This window comes from Thermobia domestica, chromosome 7, assembly GCF_964235325.1.
Source record: "Thermobia domestica chromosome 7, izTheDome1.hap1.1, whole genome shotgun sequence".
Taxonomy (NCBI): domain Eukaryota; kingdom Metazoa; phylum Arthropoda; class Insecta; order Zygentoma; family Lepismatidae; genus Thermobia; species Thermobia domestica.
In genome coordinates, this window is record NC_137460.1 from 95,416,673 (window position 1) to 95,433,718 (window position 17,046).

At 33.9% G+C, this 17,046-nt stretch overlaps 1 protein-coding gene across 1 annotated transcript in view; it reads left to right on the forward strand.

Annotated features, from left to right (window-relative positions):
- LOC145688908 (chitin-binding domain protein cbd-1-like) overlaps window positions 1–17,046 on the forward strand; it is an 81,090-nt gene that overhangs the window by 18,146 nt on the left and 45,898 nt on the right. The window contains exons 5-8 of the mRNA XM_081763078.1: window positions 3,957–4,013; window positions 13,281–13,385; window positions 14,805–14,843; window positions 15,882–16,043. Of these exons, the coding sequence (XP_081619204.1) occupies window positions 3,957–4,013; window positions 13,281–13,385; window positions 14,805–14,843; window positions 15,882–16,043 (363 nt within the window). The remainder of the gene's footprint in view (window positions 1–3,956; window positions 4,014–13,280; window positions 13,386–14,804; window positions 14,844–15,881; window positions 16,044–17,046) is intronic.

The following is a 17,046-nucleotide window of genomic DNA, read 5'->3' on the forward strand; positions in this document are numbered from 1 at the left end:
TATATCAATAAGAAAATGCAGTTATATCAATTTACTAAGTTATTGTGATATTAATGATTATATGTTCATTTGTTTGGAGCCTAATGTTGTCTTTAAGGAGCTAATCTAATGAGACCTCTTTCGTCGGAAAGGCGAGAACACTACATCCAGCGGATCACAAGCAGAGGTGCATGGTAACTCTTCCTTTTATCCAGGTGTATGTGAATCTTCACGATAAACAGATCGGAATGCAAATACTGTGGCAAAATCGTAGCAAACAACACCAAAGTCGAGTCGTGGCAAACATCACGCCACCCATTTAATAGCCTTGTTTTATTACAAGTGTAAACTCTTTAGTCAGTGGAGAGAAGGGCGGGGATCATTGGTCAGAGTTGATGACGATGGGTTTTGTCGGGGTGGATCAGAGTGGGTCATGGCGAGTGGTGGATCGGAATGGTTTTCTAAATACAAAAAATACCAAATGTAATATAGCGACCACGGAGATAGCCCCAATAAAATTTTCTTCGGGCGCCCATGGCACATACCCTTGTAAACATAAATATATTTAGTACTGTAATGTGTGAGTAAGCAAATTATTATGTTCTAAAAATCCGGAGTAGACCAAGAGTCCCCTTATCCTCTCTTGCCGAGACAGCTACGTATATTGGTTTGGTCATCATTGAATCATTAACAAACCCAATTGTCTTTCAGTCTAAATGCATACATGCCTAAATGCATAAATGCATACATGTCTTTCTTTCATAATAGCCATTATTTCTTAGATCAATGACGCAAAAATACTTTTGATTGATATACAAAGTGTAAATACTTTTGCACCTACATTGAACTCCTCTTATCACCATTATCAATGTATTATGAGTGCTACTAGCGTGGTAACTGAAACGTATTTTCACAATGAATTGTAAGGCACGGATCGGGTGTATTGGCACAGAATGATTCAGCATGTGTATAAAAAGTACCTTCCGTACTAACTTTTCAACTTCAGGAAAAATCCACCAGCGAACAGAAAAATCTCCCAAAATGCAATCCAAAACATATAAAATTTGGAGAAATGTTTATTGTTTCCTTATTTCCTGTTGAGCTCCTTCACTCTTCTCCATTGTTGCTTCAACTTCTTTCTCTTACGCCAGCATTGCGCTGACACTTTTTCAATGTTTTGTGTCGACAACTTTTCCGAAATAATGCTAAATATTTTCTGGTTTAGAACGCAATTGCTTTATCTCCAAACTTCTGTTGAAACTTTCACTTCACCACCATACCACTGATACGTCATGATATATTTGTAATTTAGTAAACTATCAATTTTGCTATATGCCTTATCTGTATAACGAATGAAAAGCATCCGCAAAAGCAAATCACCACAGCAGCAACAAGTCGATTCTCATATATGCAAAACAGACCAAAATTCAATATGGTTTTGCTGCAATACTTACGGTACAGATTAACACATAAGAAATATCTGAGCCAAACACAGTTCGACTCGACATCGGACTGATTCGGCGCAACTCAGTGCTGGTAATTTCACACGAAACTGTGCTGCCCCCATACGAAAGAGTGATAAATAGAGTCCAGATTGATAAGCATAATCAAAGTTTTCAAATATGTACGATTAAGTGAAAGTCATTCTGAGATTTTCTTGTGAAGCGTCTGTCACTGAAAAATGATTTCTACCTGGCTGAAATGCCCTTTCCACGTCGCATCACGTCACAGAGTCATGTGAAAAGCAACTCACTTCTTTTTCGGTGAATTCCCTCTTCAATATCTTGTTTCTTCACCGGAAAGGTTTCCTAACATCTTTATACAGTGTTTTGTAATCAGGATGTTTCAGTAATACCCGACTAAGCTTGTCAAATGCTATTTTACCAACACCGTAAAGCTCTGAAGACAAAGTTACTGAAATTTCTTCTATCAGAGAAAGTGAATGTTGTAAGGAACTATTTCGAACTTCCAATTATTTTATAAAACTGGGTACTTTGGAGAAGTGGCTATGAATATGTACTCCGGGAAATATGGAATCGGTGATAATAATGGCGTGCAAAGGAGTGCAATTTGCACTATTAATGTATTGTTTTTTTTTGTAAAATATGCAATTTTAGTTGGAAATAGTAAAATAAATAAGTTTTTTGAAACCAGAATAAACAATTTACACTTTATCAAACATGGTTAAAATTGCTTATCAGAGTGTGTACTACGAATTACAATATTTCTGAATATCTCTAGAGGTGTTGAAAGAAATATAAGCATTTTGCTTAGAAATCCGGGTTCTAGTGATAGACAAAATATCTTTTATCTCCTAAAAGAGTTATTTATTTACAATTTATGAATACTCTCACATGAATTCCATTATCTACACTTCTTAGTTATTGTTGTATCCCAATCTGTGTAGATCCAATCTCTTGATTGCTTGTTTGACTATTGACACTTACAAGTAAAGGGTCCAAATCGAGTTTCGGGATGAGACATAGTGCGCCTGATAGAGGATATGAAAATATGTGTATGTGCAAAGTTATAGTGGCTGAGCTAGATAAGAAACGGAGAGGGAGTGGGTTAAAGTTAGAGGGAGAAGAGGGACGATGTTATGTTATTGAAATACATCAAATAAACTGTCGAATCGTGAAAATAATGAAAGATAGACAATGCAAACGGTAGTAGTTTCACATTTTGGCAAAAAAAGAATGGAAAGAGTAGATCACGAACCTCTGCCGCCATTTTGAAATCTGTGACTTTTTTGAAATGGGAAGGTAGTCATGTGATATATCAATTAGGGTCAGCATGTTCTCAAAAAGTCAATTATGCATTTTAGTGATAGTTATTTGTACTTATTTGGAAAATTTAGGATCATGTTTATAGTTATTTACGAAAATCTAGGAGACTGATACTCGTATGTTGAAAGTTTGGATTATCACGAAAACACATGTAAGTTAAACATATCTACAAGTCAAGAAAACTAACAGTGACATTTGGTATCCAAGTTGTATATTATTACATTATTATTTATGACATTAGTTCCAATTTGCCTCATAAAGTGCCGAAGAGAACTGTCCCGGTCTGAAAGACCGACTTCCGCTTTTTTTTAATGCGCTTTTGGCTGAAAACAATGTGAAGTTTATATAACTACCTTCTGTTTAAATGACATACTTACTAATATAGACTATAACACAATAACATCTGATAGATTGGAATACAATTATTACGTACTTTTCAATCAACTTTCTTTGTCCACCCTCGTAAGCAATGGCAACTTGAACGAGAGTAGTATGTGATATCTGGATGAAAAGTGAACTACTGCAGTCGAATGTGTTTTCGTAATAATCCAAACTTTCAACATACGAGTATCAGTCTCCAAGATTTTCCTAAATAACTATAAAGTTCATCCTAAATCATTCAAATAAGTACAGATAACTATTACTAAAGTTCATAATTGATTTTTGAGAACATGCCTACCCTAATTGATACATCACATGACAACCTTCCAATTTCAAAAAGTATCACAGATTTCAAAATGGCGTATTTCAAGATGGCGGCGGAGATTCGTGATCTACTCTGCCCATTCTTTTGCCAATATGTGAAACTACCACAGTTTGCATTGTCTTATCTTTCACCATTTTTACAATTTAACAGGTTATTTGATGTAGTTCTATAACATAGCATAGCCCTTCTCCCACCAACTTTGACCCCCTCCGTTTCTTATGGAGCTCAGCCGCTATAACTTTGCACATACACATATTTTCACATCCTCTATCAGGCGCACTATGTCTTATCCCACAACTCGATTCATCCATTTGGACCCTTTACTTGTTAGTCACTAAAGGCGCACGCTAACTACCAGACCAACGAAGGCAGCTTAATCATTTGATAACACTTGCATAATCTCCACACTACGACGTACATCTATTACATATGTTTCAATAGTTTTATTTATTTGTTTGTTTATTTCTCTTTAATATTTTCTTCAGAAGGTTCCGGTAGCAACATCAAGAGTGCCTATCCTGAGAAAATACAGCAAAAAGAATGTAAGTTCCTTCAATGCCTGATTTCTTCTCTTCTTCTTCTTCTTCTTTATTATTATTATTATTATTATTATTATTATTATTATTATTATTATTATTATTATTATTATTATTATTATTATTATTATTATTATTATTTTGATTGACAGATGTATGAATCAGCGTAGGCTTTCTTTTTAAAAAAAAATCAAGAATGGTATATTTTTGTGTGGTAAAACCCAACTGGATGGATTATATTCTGTCATATCTTTCAATCTGCAATAAGAAAGCGTCCCACGATTATACTAGGCTAAAGGAGATGGTAATGATGAGAAATGAAGAAAATGGTGGAATGAAGAAAGTAGCAGGAAACGGGATAACCCCGAGAAAACCCACGCACACGGTGTTTGTCCACTACAAAGCTCTCTTGACGCGATTATCCAACCGAGAAGTGTCGTTGGAAGCAATCAGATAAGAAATTTTGTAGATGTTCACTCAGCCGTGGGTGTCCTCCCACTTGCGTACTTCCCACTAACTAATAACTACAAAAAGTGTTTTGATGATTGGGTATTTTGGTGGTTGGCATATGTGTATTGCTTTAAATAGAACAGTAGTTCTCAAAGTGGGGTCCGCAGGCCTCTGGGGGTATGCGGGACCTAACTAGGGAGTTTACAACTCCTAAAAATTGAAATGTGTTGTAATAAAATGGAACTCACAGCTATTATGCAAGTAGTTTTTCAGTTACTAAAAAGAAAACGATTAGAAAGTATACCTACGTTTGTAGGTTTAAATGTTTTACTACTTTACTAAATTTCTGCCCTGCAGCCAGTCAACCGTTATATATGACTGCTTCAAGTGAGAGAAATTCCTTCTTTGTTAGGGCACTTTTTCGAAAAACAGTTGTACATTAACTGCACGACGTCTCCGAATTTCATGGATTTCGTCTTCAAGTGACGGAAAGCTCTCCCACCACTACCATGCTTGTACACATCAAGCCTCCCCCCAATTACGCGGTGGCTCAGTGGTAGAGCGTTCACTTCTTGTGCTTGGGGTCCCGGGTTCGATCCCAGCCCCCGCCAAGTGGACTTTGTGGTGGACAAACACCGTGTGCGTGGGTTTTCTCGGGGTTCCCCCGTTTCCTCCCACCTTCTTCATTCCATCATTTCATTCATCACTCATCATCACCGTCTCCTTTAGCCTAACCGGCATAATTTTGGGACGTAAAACTCAAAGATTTTCAAAAACTGGTTATACTTGATTATGCACAACATTTCTATGTTTTCGAATGTTAGTTTCTGTCGGTTGGAGCTCAGTAGATCCTTGTATGTGGAGAAACTTCGCTCGACATCAACGGAAACCAGTGGTACATATCTTGTAAACACATGGACAGGAAGTTCAGTTGACGTTGCAAATGTTTCTATGTCTGGATTGTTTCGCAAATTCAGTTCAAATTTATCCCTAGGAAATTCGTGAAGATTGCGCCTAAATTTATGGAATGTTACGTGTAAACTAGATTGAAAATAAAACATATTGTTCCGTCCAAATTTTTAAAAAAAGAGAAAAAAGGACAATAAAGGTGCTGAAGACTAAATGAAGTAAGGAAAAGGGAAATTTTATGGATCTAGCAAAAAAGTACAACATTCACCAAAAAGGTGCAACAAAGTGCGTTCATTTCAATTCGTTTTATGCCCGGAAATACATATTTTGAACTCTAGTTGTTATAACAACTACATTTTTAGAAAAGGTGCTGCACCTTAAAATCCGCTCTCTAGTGATTACATAAGAAAAACGTTGTTTAAACTGCCTCTCACATTTTCAAGCTTTTATCGCCACTTGACAGTTTTAACCACGTACATTTTCGTTGACAGCTTAAATCTTTGTCAATTTAACTCTTACTGCATTATTTTTCTTGATCTTTTTCTTGTCAGTGGTAATTCTAATTAGTATATTTTTAATACTATGTGAAATATCAGATAGCATTGCAAATGCACAGAGAAAAATCCGTTCTCCGGACAGCGCTATATTGTACAAATATACGGTATCCTCTTGCTTACTGTAGAAATCAGTACGGAGCATACGTCATCCGTACGCTACATAGGCACTGCCGTTAGATATTACATCATTCCGTTGCAGGATGTCTGACATCTAACAATTTTCCGTACATCACATGCATATACTTATGTTACCTTCGTCAGCTGTATGTTATATACGTCCATTTGTATGTGAGATCCTGACCGCCTACATTGTTTCATACGGAAAGTACGTATAGATGGAATACTTATATAGAAAGTATTATAAAACATGCGTTTTCAGTTATACGTCTGCTGTATGTTAAGTCCAAAAACTACAGGAATTACGCATGTAACTTATCTTTTTAAGTACGCCGCTTACAATTTTTTTTCTTAGTGTGGGTCAGCGGTTAACTTTCCGAATGAACAAGGGGTCCGCGTTATCGAAAAGTTTGAGAACCACTGAAATAGAGTATATTTTGAAGGGAACAAAATAAATTTCGACGATTAATTAAATATTTTGTGTTTTACTGACAAATTCCGTGTATCTTTTTGACAGAATGTATCCAAAAATATTAGTTCATCCCATATTATAGTTCATTTGCAAGCCTACCGTGAAAATTTTATTGAGGGTCAGTAAAAATTTAGGGGGGGCCGGTCCCCTAGACCCTCCTGGATACGGGCATGCATACAGTAAGTTTTAGAACACAGTATTAAAATTTATAAACAAAGGCTAGTTGCATGTATCCATTCATCTACCCTACAGTAAATGACAGTGATGTCGAATAATTCCAACCTCTATTTTGAACTCGCCTACGTACGTTCATTACCTCTCGCTTCGGCTCTAACACTCCCCATTGACTTACGATAGCTATCTACTTTTACAAGCAAGGGGGACGGTGTCTCTGTGGCAGAGCTTTTATCTCTGTTGCATGGGGTCCTGGTTCGATCTCTGGCAATGTAAGTTTCTGATTGAGAACATAGTGTCCGTGGGTGTTCTCGGGATACTCCTTTTCCTCCCACATTCTCATTCCAGCAGATCTTCCATCATCATTCGCTTGCCTCAATCGTCGTCTCCATTAGGCTAAAGGCCATAATCGTGGGACGTTAAACTAAATATTTTATTTTTTTCTTTTACAAACACAATAGCTTCCTGTTGTGGTAACGTAATAGCTATTCCCTGGTCCAAGAATAGTTATAAAAATGTAAAATTTCTAGCTATTAAGATATTTTCTAAGGCAGTGGGAGATAATTTTATAGTGCTAAACATTACATTTCTAGTTATCACAGGATGCCAACCTGTTTTTAATTTGCGGTGCTCTTCCAAGCCTGGTGCTTCTTAATAAATTCTAGTTAACTATGTTCTGTTTACGCTTTGGAGTAGTTACTTTTTCGAATAAACCATTTATTTTACGAAAATTAACATGAGGGTATTTTAAGTTATTAGCTTTAATAAACTGTCTCTTCTGCACTAAAATGTTCAAGTATTTAAGTTACTATGTTTAACAATACAAAAATAATAATTTAAGTTCCTTTTGTGACTTTGTGTAATCTTACTGAGAAACAGGGGCGAACCAAGGACTGGACAACCCGAGCAACTGCCCGGGACGCCATATTCAGGGGACCCCAAAACGAGTCTCAAAAAATAAATTTTAGAACGTGTTTTCTACTGACATTTTTTGTTTATACTGACTTTCTTGTAAAGTGGCGTCAATTACATCATCTTTTTCCATTCCACCATGGAAGAAGAGAGCTTCATAATACAAGGGGTGCTGTATCGAGAAATGGAGACATGTTATGTAGAAGAAAGTGTGGATGCGGAGTTGATATTGTTTATAGCGGGCCATATTCTTTGTGAACTTTTCTCAAGTAATGAATGTTATCAGATCTTATATATGTTACTCTTTTAAAGTGGTGGAGCAGGGGGAACAGTATATACATAATTTACTTTTGATTTCTTAGAAACGACACCGAAAAGGCACCAAACTGTCGGCCTTTGTTGAAAGTAGTATCTAGGAGATGTTATTGTTTCACTATGTACACTTCTTGCCAAATCATTCATTTCTACAGTGTTAGTGAATCGAATATACTCTGCAACAACACAGAAGGGGGTTAGAAGCAGTACTACGCAAAGAAAAGAAAACATTTAGCGACTACATTTGAACCCTTCCTTCGGATTTGATACCATATCAAGCGGGGGAAATGTACAATGCATTATATGCACTGTCTATTGATCCTAGAAACGATGTGTTTGGAAAAAGCAAAGCTAATTTTTTAGCCCACAAGATTAAAAGTTTCAAGTTCATTTACTGTCTCGTACTTTGTCATACAGTTCTATTCCGAATCAATCTTGTAAGCAAAATGCTTTAAAAAGAAGAAATGGACATTTCAAAAGTTGTTATAATGAATGCGAAAGTGAAAAAGTCATTTTGAAGCAATGCGAACCGATGGATGATTTGAAGATCTACTAGTGGATGTGAAAGAAATTGCAGAGACTCTCGATTCCAAGTGAGTTACAATTACGACCACCGAAAACTAAACGTCAGTTTGAGGACCCTGATGAGCACATTGCAATGAGCATGAATTACAAAATTTCTTTCAAAAGTAGCTTTTATTTTCATGTTTTGGATCAAGCCATAAGCTTACTGGAAGAACGATCTTTTCAACTAAACTACCATCATGAAGTATTTGGGTTTTCATACAGGATGAAAAATGAAGACAAGGATTCCCTGATGAAGAAATGTGCTGACCTTTAGGTAGCTTTAACAGATGAAGAGCATTATGATATTGAGGGTTTCCAACTTCAATAGAAACTACTGGTTTTACTCTCCTTACTACCAGATTTAAACAAATACTTGATAAGTAACCAAGTGACTGAAAATTTCCCTAACGTATCACTTGCACTCAGAATTGCCCTCATTGTTTTTGTCAGTGTGGCTTCAGGCGAAAGAAGTTTCTCAAAATTAAAATTTATTAAAATTTATTCGAGATCTACCATGTACCAGGAACGTCTCGTGAGACTCGTCATGATGTCAATTGAGTTTGACATTCTTCAAGATGTCATTGATGTCATTGTCAGAAATTTTACAGAGTGCTGAAAACAACTGTTTTATTTGTTGCTAATTTTCAGTAATAATGGGATTTAACTTTTTATTTAGTTTTTCTTAAATTTTGTTATGCTATTAATTACCAGGCCTGATGCCGAGGGTTGCAAAATTAGGGAAACAATTTGTGTACATTATTCAAGATTTTAAGATACTGTTTTTTATGGAAGAAAAAGATATGGACGCTTTCTCAAAAAGTTCCCTAAATTGACTTTGATGTAGTTACTTGATAAAAAAAACTGTTATTAAACTATAGTCTTGTAAGAGTCTTCAGTTTTCGTACAAATTCATGAGATACGCTTTTATGAATCATATGGATTTCAACTACTAGGACCTACATAACATGAATTGTTTATATTGCTGTGCGTAAAACACGTTCAACACATGTGAAATGTATTTATTGGTATTTTACGTTATTAGAATAGATTGTTACATAGTCGAATATATGGTAGAATGACTCCTGACGTTATTTATATAAGAAAACAATTTACAATATAGCAGTAATCATTTCACCATTAGTAATATTCAATAACTGCTGTTTGATATTGTTTTTGTTTATACAATCAGTACATAAATAATAATAGTAAAAAAACACTGTAATTGATACCATATATATATATTTTTAAGTACTAAATATACGTATATCATGTATTTTAGTATTAATTTTTCCTTTTGAAAAATGGGTTTAAACAGGGTGGAAAAAATCATGATTTTTTTAAAAAAAATTTTTGTTGATTTTTTGATTTAAATTGATTTTTTGATTTAAATTGATTTTTTTTTATTTAAATCAAATCTTTCTGCTTGTGTAATACAAGTCACGAACTGCAAATAAAACATTAGGAATTAATATTAAATGTTAATTATGCCATTTAAGTGAAAGTATTGGGCTTGAATTTAGAATTGATTGCCAGTGGTTAACTTATTTCAATCCCAAATAGAGATGCAAGGATTCGGAAAAAAAAACTTCTTTTTTTTGGGGGGGGGACGGGTTTTTCTGCTTCGCTTTTTTGCTTGGGAAATTTTGGGCTTTTTCTTTCAAATTCTGCTTTAAATTGATAAAGCAGGTTTTGTTTCGCTTCTCTACAATACAAAAACTCATTTAAGTAATAGTGGGTGAAGATAATAACACAAAACCTCGAAAATAAACATGAATTTCGAAAACATATCTCAAACAATTTTAATTCTTAACACATTTTTATTATGAATTCCAAAAAATTAATCCATATATATAAGTTGCAGTTAAGTTTTAACTTTCATATGCATTATAAGCAATATTTTATATCGTGAATTAAAAATACAAAAACAAGGAAAAACTGTTAAAAGACATACAGAATTTATTGTACTGTGTGTGTGAGTTCAAACAAATAACACATCGGGAAGATAATAATATATTTACTGAACAAACTCACAAAACAAATTTAAGTTTCGACGCCGTAGCCTTCTCAAAAATAACATGTTCTTCTCTTTGTTCATTACGTATATCAAGTGGCTCAAGTGGTACAACGTTGGCTTCGCATTCGGGAGTTCATGTGTTCGATTCCGGCTGCCGACCATCCTGACTGGTTTTTCCAGTGTTTCCCTCAGTCCTACCAGGCAAATGCCGGGATGGTACCTACTAAAACAGGCCCTGGCCGATACCTTCCCAAATCCTTTCCATGTTGTTGTTAGATATCCAGTATAAAATAGCCTCTGAGCTGCATCTGGTGATTGTTAAATAAATAAATATAATTCCCTCGTCAATCTGTTATAGCTTATAAGTTTATTATGTCTGACTTCCGAGACTTTCATAAACATTCGTACTAGAGTAACAATGAAAAATAATCATTGTTTTATTACAATTCAACGTATTACTTTAAAAGACTGAAAAAAATGTAATCTTTGTATGGAACGCTCAAAAATCACCTAATTTTTTAATGCACCTCTTGCTTCCGCCTTTTCTACCCCTACAGAAACTTCTTTGAAGTGGAACAGAAATGTTGAAAATGAATTTTCTATTCATTTATTACATACGTAATAATCTGTTACCACCTATCAGGTGCTTCGGACCTGCAAAATCGGTAAAGTCACACATTCTGTAATGCACTGACTGTTCCTTAAGCTTGTTTAGAGTCAGGAAAGTACTGAATTTTTTGTTCATGGATCATATGTGTAATACTGTTCATCTGAGCGTTTGGTTCCCAAGGCTCTGGAATATGTAACCACCATTACGGTTTACCCAGTCCTGAAGGTTTCTGAATTTTTTACAAGAATTCAACATGTCATTACTGAACTTTCCCTTTTAAAAAAAAAAATGAAAAAAGAAAAACTACGAAATACATTTAAGTCAAGCACAACAAAAATGAGTGAGTGGTTAGCTTTTCCGCTTCTATTGGGAAATCCAGGATCAGTCCCGCATTCGACCATTCCGACAAAAGTTCTTAATTCCATCTGTGAATGTAGAGATAGTGCGTGTACTGTGATTCCTGGCTGATTTCATTTCTTATGTTTTAAATTGTTGTTATTACTAATTACCAGCAATGACGGATTTGCGAAAGGGGTTAGGGTGAGAGTGTTTTTCGGACTGAAGCCATTTCTCCGAAATTACGGAATTTCTAAAACAAGCGAAATTTTAGTTATGTCTTTACTCATAAACTTAAAGCTCCCCTCAAATGAAAATCAAGCATTTTTAGAAAAAAAAACTAACCATTAATAAGAAAAAACCCTCCCAAAACACTTTTCTAAATCCGTACTGATTATTTGTATAAAATGGTATTCAAGATTGCATCCAGAAGAATATTGCTACATCATTACACAGCTACAGTATAACAGAAATGTGGAAGTATGCTCTGACGGATATATTGAAAAACATAAGTTTAACTATGTGCTAGAAACTAGAGTACTAAGCTCTAAAAAATGAAACACGAATAACTAAAAATGAAATGATCTAAAGAAGAAAAAAATGTCAATAACTTAGAAGTTAAAATAAAGTTATATAGCGTCTAAAATTGCTCTCAAATACTACGTACTTAATGTTTAATTCATAAAACATGTGCTTCATCCATCATGATGGTGAATTCTAGAGAGAAATATGGCATTTAGTTCATGAAATCTTGTTTAACTATAAAGTATACTATAAGAATGTTATTTAGATAAAATAATCATGAAAATGAAAAAGCCAAAATTTCCGTTTTTTCCCTAAAAATCCGGCTTTTTATGTGAAAAACAAAACCAATTGAGAAAAAGCCGGCTATTTTGCATCTCTAATCCCTAACAATGATTCTTACGCACTAAGGAAAAAGTATGGCGACATATATCAACATAATACTTTTTTCCACAAAAATTACTCATATTTGGCAGGGGCATACCTAAAAAAAATTGGAACTAGCCGAAAAAAATTGGAAAATACATATAAAATACCCAAATTTCGCCTAAAGTTATAAAATCTAAAAAAGATTTAAGTTTCGAAGAGAGAATCGGACCCCTTTATAAATACACCCCTATTATCTGGGAACAAACAAACAGACACGCACACAAAAGAATTTTCGTCTTCAATATCCATGGTGGTTTTCTCGTTGGAATAGTTAACGATTTAAAAACCTTATGTTACGAAGATAAGAAAGCAGAATTCCTCTGTTACCCGTTCAAAACGGGATTTTCCCTAATCATCCTCTGCATGAAACACTCGTTTTCACACTGTGCTGTACATACATTTGCATCTTATTCTATTATGATTATCTTCCATAATTGAAATAACACAACAGAGGCTGGATTTTACTTATTTTCACTTTAAAAACATTTATTTCGGAATTTGATTTAAATCAACGCTTTTTATTTAAAAAAATCAAGTGATTTAAATCTCGATCTAAAGCGTGATTTAAATCAGACTGATTTAAATCAATCCACCCTGGTTTAAAATATTAAAATCCTGTAATAAAATGTAAAATATAGGCTAGGACTGGGGAGGGGGACGAAAAGTCAATTTGCCCGGGTGAAAATTTTGCCTTGGCCCGCCCCTGCTGAGAAATATTTAAAATAAATGACATTTTGTAGTTAAGAACGGGTGTAAGTAGATTGCGTACTTAATGCGTTATTTGCTGGTAGAGACAACGAATCTTCATATTTAGCAAACTAACACATTAGATACATGTATACATTTGTTTTTCTTTTCTTTTTCTTTTTTTATTTTTTTACTTCTGCAGCAAACCGTTGTGTATACCAAAAACATCCCAGAGACTGAAGTAAAAGTTATACTGAGACCGGTTACTCAAGCAGCTTCCACAAATGAAACGAAAAGTGATTTAGAGGTAATTACTTTCTCTGGGTATAATTATGAATATATTCTTAAAATGTCTATGTTTTGAACATTATACTTCAACAAGCTTTGCAATAGTATTGGAGATCCATTCAATATGTTAACCCTAGGAACACCAAGGGGGTGGAGGCTCGCATGCCCACAATTTATTTTAGTTACATTTCTAATTGCATAAAAACCTGAAAAAATTGATATTGTCAAACTTGCCCCCATTCATCATAAAACGTACTTGCTTAGTTTTTAGTGTTTTATTTTTTTTATTTATAAATAAAGAAGTGCTGTGGGCCTCAGAGGCCCCCCCTTGGTAGTACTATGATGCTATTCACCGCATATGCTAAGTGTTATATTCCAGTGTTTTGGTTATTAATTTTTATTTTCCTGTAAGACAATTTTGGTACTACAACATGCAGAGCACTCTGAGGTATTATTCTGGTGCAGTGTTACCAACTGCACATTACAAAAATTTAGTATATAGATTTTTTCGGATTATTTTTTGGCACCTAAATATTTTATTTTCTATTAGTTTATTCCTTCAAACCTGCTAACAGCTAAATATGTCACTTTATATTAAAATTACACACACACACACACACACACATATATATATATATATTATTATTTTTGATTACATTGAAATCATTGATTACATTATAAATTTTATCACAATTCATTTTTAATTTGTTATATGGCTCTTTTAATGCATAGAAATTAACCATGGGTTATTAAGAGCCTCAGATACATTTTTCTTTTGCTTGTTTTTCATAAGTGAAACGAAGTAATGAAGTGCAACTTACCAGTCATAATGTTATTCTACAATAGAAAATATGAACCTAAAGAATTTTCAGTGTTCTCATCCATAGAAATTGCAATGTTGAAAAAAAAAAACATTCCCCCCAAAATATAGGTTAAGGCAGCAACTAGAGGAACGAGCTTAACTGCATTTCATTGCGTATCATGTTATCTTGGAATCTTGTGAACTATTTTTTAAACAATAGTTCTTTTTAGTTTGTAATAAACAAAATTGTTTTAACATACAATTGTTAAAATTAAATAATAATGTTATTTAAAAAGTACTCATAGGATACCAAGACAACATGATACAAAATCAAATGCAGTTGAGTTCATTAGGGGAAATGTTATTCTGGAAACACTGTAATTTCTATGGATGGCAACACTGAAAATTCCTCAGGCTCAAATTTTCTCTTGTAGAATAACATTATCTATGATTCTGGTAAGTTATATGTCATTATCTCCTTTCACTTGCGAAAAAAGAAGCAAAAGAAAAATCGTGAATTTTGTATTTTTTTTAGTATGTCAGGCTCTTAAACTAAAGATTTAGTTAATTTTGGTGGGTAATTTAAGGAAATCTTTTTGTTACAAAAATAGACACTCAATTATTTTTCTTCTTCAGAAGCAAGGAGAGGGGGAGGAAAAGAAGGAAGAATTTAAGGTAGGTAAAACGATATGTACAGTCATTGACAAAATTGAATTGGTTTGAATTTTTGTGTTTAAAAGTTTTTATCAATACAGAGGTTATAAAAAGACGAGACCTACTATTTACGTAAGATTCGATCCATGACCGAAACTTGAACCCGGTGTAGTTAGCGAAATTATTCGTGATTTCCTTTTACGAACTTTTTCCCATAATGACCTCAAGATTCTAAATTTTATAATACTGATTCTAAATTATATATGAGTACAGTAGAGTCTTATTAAACCGATTGCATTATAGAGAAATAATTGTGTAACATTATACATGGTGTTTCAAAACAACACCGACAACGTTTGGGAAATGATTCCTGACACCAAGATAAGACGAAAAGTAGAGACCAATCTGGGTGAACAAGTGCTTCCTTTCGGAGTTATAGGCTGCCGGAAACATGAAAAAATGAAATTTAAAGGTATATAGTTCCAAATTAACCTAGGCGGGTCAAGACTTCACTTAAAAACTAGTATGTGTCATATCCAAATATCCATGTTTCAGAATCCTAAGGTACTTCTGTAACAATCTTTATGGAGGTAGTTGATGAGTACTTCATATCAAATGCCCGTAGCCAAACTCCCTCTATAAAAATTGTTGCGTGTGTCCTATTCATTTATTTATTACATTTTTCCTATAAAACATTTAGTGGTTGCATACAATCTCAAATTTTTTTCCCTAATATATTTAAGATGAATAATTGAGAAACACATTTCGTTTCATTATAGAGTTTACTGTATAAATTTATCTGTGCTATATTTAATTAGTTAATTAATTTATTTATTACATCGTCTCCTTAAAAACATTTAGTGGCTGCATAAGTTTCAAAGATTATTTTCTAACATATTGTGTAGGAAACTTATGATGTACGTACTGTTAAAACTAAAATAGAATATATTCGTGATTGTTAACTTCATTGAGGACTTAACAATTCTAAGTTACTCGGAACTTTATCTAAGAATATATCTTTTTTTTTTATCAACATTCTTACTTTATTTACTTTCCCAGTGTCCAGATCTGTATGGCTACTTCCAAAATCCTACTGATTGTGGTTCATTTTATGTGTGCTCAAACGGAACATCGAAGTTAAGAATCTGTCCTAATGGTCTACACTTCAATATCATTACTGAACTTTGTGATTATCCTTCCACTGCATTTTGTGAGAGAAAGGTACGTGATATCAAGATGAAATGTATTATCAAGAAGGTATATAGTATCTATTAGGGATACTTTTAGAAATTAGCACATACACAGAAAACTGGAATAAAAAGGGGTGAGATGAATGATAATTGTTAATTCTTTTCAAACAATTTAAATATTTCATATTTTCTCCATCTTCGATGTAGGTTCCGCTCAAGCAAGGCTTATATGGGGACATGAAATTTTTGTTACGTTTCGGACCTGTAACAATAGAATCCTCAAGCTGTCTTTCCTTTTCAAAATCTAAGAATGGTCTTTCTTTTATACTTCATTAGGTGATATTTTCAATTTTTTTTCCCTTTGCATTCGTCCCTTTCTCTTCTGCTTGCATTCATCTGTGCGTATGCTCCTTCACTTTTCATTTCTGTTTTTTTTTCCTTTTTGGCCACTTTTCTCTTTTTATTAGCTCTTCTTGAACCTTTCTTTCCTCTTTTATATGCCCTTACGTCTTCTTCCCATTTCAGCAATCTTCGGACTGGATTGGCGCAATTTTCCACTCTTCCCTATTTTGAATCAGACTCTTCATTTTCGTGTACTTTTTCTTCCCTATATCTTGTATTATTTGGTTCATACATTTCAATCATGGCCTTCCTATAAGCATTTTTCTGTCTGCCATTCCATCCGTAGCTAATAGGAAGATTTTCCCATGTCTCATAATGTGTCCTATTTCGTCATTTTAAAATATTCTTCAGTATTATCCTTTTATCTCCTATTATTTACAATATTTTTTCATTTGATACCTTATTCACCCATTTAATTTCAATAATCTTCTTCTATAATACAACATTTCAAAGGTTTCCGTTCTTCATTTTTTCTCTTCTCTTAGAGCCCATAACTCACATTCATACAACACCACACTCTATACATATGCCTCCATTAGCCTTTTCTACAATTCTATGTTAATTTTGACGGCTAAAAAAGTTTTTGCTTTTCTTCGAATCCTCCTTCACCTGAGCTATTCTGGATTTTCATC